Source organism: Pleuronectes platessa, chromosome 18 (genome assembly GCF_947347685.1).
Source record: "Pleuronectes platessa chromosome 18, fPlePla1.1, whole genome shotgun sequence".
In the NCBI taxonomy this organism is placed as follows: Eukaryota; Metazoa; Chordata; class Actinopteri; order Pleuronectiformes; family Pleuronectidae; genus Pleuronectes; species Pleuronectes platessa.
In genome coordinates, this window is record NC_070643.1 from 15,303,860 (window position 1) to 15,308,670 (window position 4,811).

At 42.8% G+C, this 4,811-nt stretch overlaps 1 protein-coding gene across 1 annotated transcript; it reads left to right on the forward strand.

Moving 5' to 3' along the window:
• sf3b4 (splicing factor 3b, subunit 4) lies at positions 1–4,480 on the forward strand. The gene is made up of 6 exons (XM_053446721.1): positions 1–128; positions 1,019–1,147; positions 1,278–1,820; positions 2,466–2,636; positions 2,908–3,054; positions 4,164–4,480. The coding sequence occupies exons 1-6, from the start codon at positions 95–97 to the stop codon at positions 4,313–4,315; spliced, it is 1,176 nt and encodes a 391-aa protein (XP_053302696.1). The 5' UTR covers positions 1–94; the 3' UTR covers positions 4,316–4,480.
• Positions 4,481–4,811: the final 331 nt, after the last annotated feature.

Consider the following 4,811-nt stretch of genomic DNA (forward strand, 5'->3'; position numbering starts at 1 on the left):
TATTTTATAATTTGTTTAGTTCCGTTTCCGGTAGGCAGCGCAGGAAGAGGCGGGACCTCAGTTTAACACGCTCGTCCTCCGTTGTTCATTCAACATGGCAGCGGGACCAATCTCAGAAAGAAACCAAGGTAACTTCTCCTTTTAAATCCACGTTTCATTCTGCGGTGGAGCTCGTGTGTTAACCTGGTCGTGCGCTGCACTTTAAAACCTCCGCGCCGGTGTGTTTAGCGTCGTTAGCCGCCGGGTTAGCGAACATTTACCAGCGGCTCGATCACATGGAAGTGTTCAGTCGTCGCTAGCTTGGTTTGCCGCTAATTTATCGATTTGAGTCGAATAACTTTAATTGAATTCATCTCACATACTTGCTGATGAGGACGTCAGACGTGGCGATGCTCTTTCTAATAGATTTGTTCACTGTGGCGGTCCTTGTTGTTGGCAAATCAGAAGCAGTGCTACGCTGTGGTGGCTAGCAGTTAGCCTATCAAGCTAACTCCACATAGTTGGAGCTAACCCCTCCTTCTGTTTAACTGACTAAACAAATGATCAAACGTTGATTATCATTGTAATCAGATGTTGTTTTGTCTTGTGTGATCCTTCGTAGCAGTTGTTGAAGCGGGGGCAGGAGATAGGCAGTCATCCGTGTTATTATTATGGGTGTTAGGCCAGACTCTCGCCATTGTCATTTTTGTTAGCTAGTGTCAGAAATTGTATTAACTATTTCCTCCTTAATAAATAAAATAAACACGCATCTTATCTTGAAATGATAAACGTGACAATATGTCTAAGTTGTATGAGGCTGCAAAAGTTCAATTAGTAGTTAATAACTTTACTAAAATGTAGTTGTTTACTCTGTAAGAAAGTACACTGTTGACCAGAGTTCAGAGTCATTCTACACACTGTATTAATTTGAGAGATGAAAGAATAAGTAACGTCTCGTATGCATCTCGATTGATTTGTATTTTGACTTTTCTCAGAAATACTTGCATGAAGTCTAATTTAAATTGGTTTCATTTTTCAGATGCCACTGTCTATGTCGGCGGCTTGGACGAGAAAGTATCTGAGCCGTTACTATGGGAGCTTTTCCTGCAGGCTGGTCCTGTGGTCAACACACACATGCCCAAAGACAGAGTCACAGGCCAACACCAGGGTGAGTATCAGACATTAAGAACTAAACCGTGTTGTTGTGGAGATGGCTACATGTCTGACATGGAAAAAACAATACTCATTTAGCCAAATATATAACAAATATGATGCTGAATGTTTTTCTTTCTCCTCAGGCTATGGCTTTGTGGAGTTCCTCAGTGAAGAGGATGCTGACTATGCCATCAAAATTATGAATATGATAAAGCTCTATGGCAAACCAATTCGAGTTAATAAGGCATCGGCACACAACAAAAACTTGGACGTGGGCGCAAACATCTTCATTGGTAACCTGGATCCAGAGATTGACGAGAAACTGCTCTACGACACATTCAGTGCCTTTGGCGTGATCCTCCAGACGCCGAAGATCATGCGAGACCCAGACACTGGCAACTCCAAGGGTTACGCTTTCATCAATTTTGCCAGCTTTGACGCGTCAGATGCCGCCATTGAGGCAATGAACGGCCAGTACCTCTGCAACAGGCCCATCACTGTGTCCTACGCCTTCAAGAAGGATTCCAAAGGAGAGCGACATGGCTCAGCTGCAGAGCGACTCCTGGCTGCACAGAACCCTCTCTCCCAGGCAGACAGGCCTCACCAGCTGTTTGCAGACGCTCCCCCGCCACTGAGCGCTCCGACACCGGTCCTGACCTCAATGGGAGGTGGGATGTCCATGCAAGGTATGACTGAACGAGAGTTGTTATACAGGGTCGATGTTAACGACTAGAAGATGTTCCTTGTTTCCATCCTTATGGAAACAAGGGACATCTTCCACTCGTTAAAATCGACCCTGTATAACAGTTAATTTATCTGCACTGTTCATGTCATGTAAAGCTTTTTAAGTTATCATCTAAGAATGAGAAAGCCACTACCTGGAAAATATCAGGGCACAGCCTTGAGAAAATATTATATGGTGAGGTGTGTAGTAGGAGTATCTGTATACTATTATATATATCTATATATGTAAGGTGTCCTACCATCTTTTGTTCGCTTTGTGTCAAGTCACATTTCCTCCTGTTGTCCAGTCCTAATTTCCCTTTAGATTAAAAAGTTGTGGCTGGACTCTCAACCAGTCGGATCCAAACATATTATGACATTATATTAAGGCTAACATTCGGCTGCAAAACTGTTCCCACCTTGGTACAAAGACACCATGTGGTGTCAAAGTCTACATCTAAATCTTGAGCGTGCGTTTATTTTCTTTGGTTAAGTTTCTTCGGGCTGTAACCAGCCATATTTGTAGCTTTATCTGTTAATGAGTCAAACAGCTTGTTGTAATATGAAATTTATAACTTATATTATTCATACAACTTGTGTCTCTACAGGCATGCCACCCCCTGGGTCTTTCCCTCCTGTTCCACCTCCGGGATCGATGCCACCATCAATGCCTCCGTCTATGTCTATGTCTATGAACGCAGGGGGACCAGGCCAACAGGGTGGTGGGGGTGGACCTCCACCCGGACCACCACCCTTCCCTCCAGGCAGCATGCATCCAGGTAATGCCTTATTAACTTAAAAGATGTGTTTCCATTGTGGCTGCCAATGGAAAGTTAACGACCGGCATTTTGAAAACGTTTACGTTTGCTATTGTCCTTATTTTACATAATGAATGTACTCAAATCTGGGAATAAGGAAGGAGGGTATGAACTTGTGGTTTAGAGGAGTTAGATGCCATCTAAAGGCCACTACTGGGTAATACTGAATTCAAAGGTAGATATTCCATCAAATGATGTTAACACCACCCACTTCATTGTTTCTGTCACACAGGTATGCCTCAGATGCCCATGCCTCCTCCCGCTCCTCCTGGCATGGTACCTGCTCCTCCAGGATCAAACCAACGGGCACCGCTCCCCCCTGGCATGCCCCCTCCGCCTATGGGCATGCCACCAAGAGCACCATATGGACATCCCATGGGTGAGCACTGCGTTTCTTTGTTTTTAAATAAAAGCGTCTTAAACCTCACCAGCAGAGAAAGGAAATTTGAAGGAAAGATCGATTTGATAAAAAAAACGACTCAGTTCAGTGTCTGTGAAAGAACTGAGGGTCAATAACCTTAACTCCTTGTATCTGTATTATGCAGCAAAATAGCGTTGAGGATTTGTAGTATTGATGCATACCCATGTTACCATGACTACCATGACAAATTGGCTACTGTGGATAAGCCTTCTATTGATGAACCAAATTGTGTCTCTCAGCCGTTGAACAGCTGAAAAGACAGATGACAAAAGTGAGGGATAGTCTTGTGTCCTCGATTAGAATAGGTAACGAGATAAGATGAGACACAGATGAGTTATATATATAGCTGATGTGGAGCTTTGAAATGTCCTGAATTTCTGTAAAATATAAACTGTCTGGTACAAAATGATCCCAATTCAATGTTGTAACATTTTTTTTACCACTCGCTTTGTAAAATCCTAATTCCATTTTCTTTCTTCCCTGGCGGCTCCTCCTCGTCTCACCATCTCCTTGTAAGTTTTTCCATCACATTTAAATGTCAAGAGTGTTGAAAAAGCTTGTTTAGAATTTACAATAATCTTTAAAACGTTTAAGTACTTAAGAGGAAAGCTGCTACTTGATATAATTTCCGTGCTTTCGTCTCATCTCTGGTCTTACATTGTAATCTTAAGATCCAGCAGGTGTTCATTGCACCATCTGACACATCTCACATGATATCTGCCCGACACACATTCTCACACAGTGTGCGAAATGGAGGCATATTTGATCTGCAACATCAGATCAAATATTCTGACCAATATTTGAGTCAATATTTGATCATGGTTCGGAGTATGATTATGAGAATGTGCCACCACATAAAACCCTGTTTAAACAAGGATAAACTATTTATTGAAAGCCTTAGTTTACCTGAATTTGATGGGAATTTACTATAAGGAGGTTTTCTGATGGTTTTCGACATCATAATGAATTGTTCCCTGGATCCCTGAAACTGGCCATTATTCACCATAAGCAGGTTTTCTGTAGTTGTGACCCCTCTTTGTCTTTCCCAGGTCCTCCTGTGCCTCCAGGTATGAGAGGTCCTCCTCCCATGCCTCCACCCGGCTACGGAGCCGGTCCTCCACGTCCTCCTCCGTTTGGCTTCCAGAGAGGACCTCCGATGCCACCAAGACCCCCTGGTGTCCCTCCACGCATTCCTATGAGAGCTCCCATGCCACCCTAGTCCTCCGCCGACGGCAGAAAAAGGAGTCTCTTTTTGCTTTTTTATTTTTAACATCTTCAGATCTACTCAAATTTGTTATCGCCAGAATAATTTAACCACCTGTTTGTATTTCTTTGGTCGTTGTACAGATGAAAGACCTTTTGGTGAATAAAGTTTTTAGTACAAGTTTTGGATCATTGGACTTTTGGTTTTATTTCTGCAAATGCCCTCGTCAATAAATGTAAAAAATATTTGATGTCATCTTTATGCACTTTACAGGGGATGATGCAGCAGGAATTTAGCAGAGTGTGCAGGTGGGCTGCTTTGTGTGGGTCCATCCTAACCAGTAGTAATATCTTTGTGCTCATTTTCATCTGCGTTTGTTACTCTGTTAGCAGGACTACACAAAAACTACTCAACCAAATTCCATGATATTGTGTAGGGATGGGGCATGACCGTAGATACAGATTTCTTCAACATTTGTTGTTCATGGATAATTCATGGATCGTGACGAAAC

Bases quoted from the DNA above. Each gene is read 5' to 3' on its own strand.
- sf3b4 (XM_053446721.1), top strand. From the start codon at position 95: ATGGCAGCGGGACCAATCTCAGAAAGAAACCAAG. The intron at 129-1,018 runs GTAACTTCTCCT...TTCATTTTTCAG, and splicing joins AATCTCAGAAAGAAACCAAG to ATGCCACTGTCTATGTCGGC. The intron at 2,637-2,907 runs GTAATGCCTTAT...TCTGTCACACAG, and splicing joins TCCAGGCAGCATGCATCCAG to GTATGCCTCAGATGCCCATG.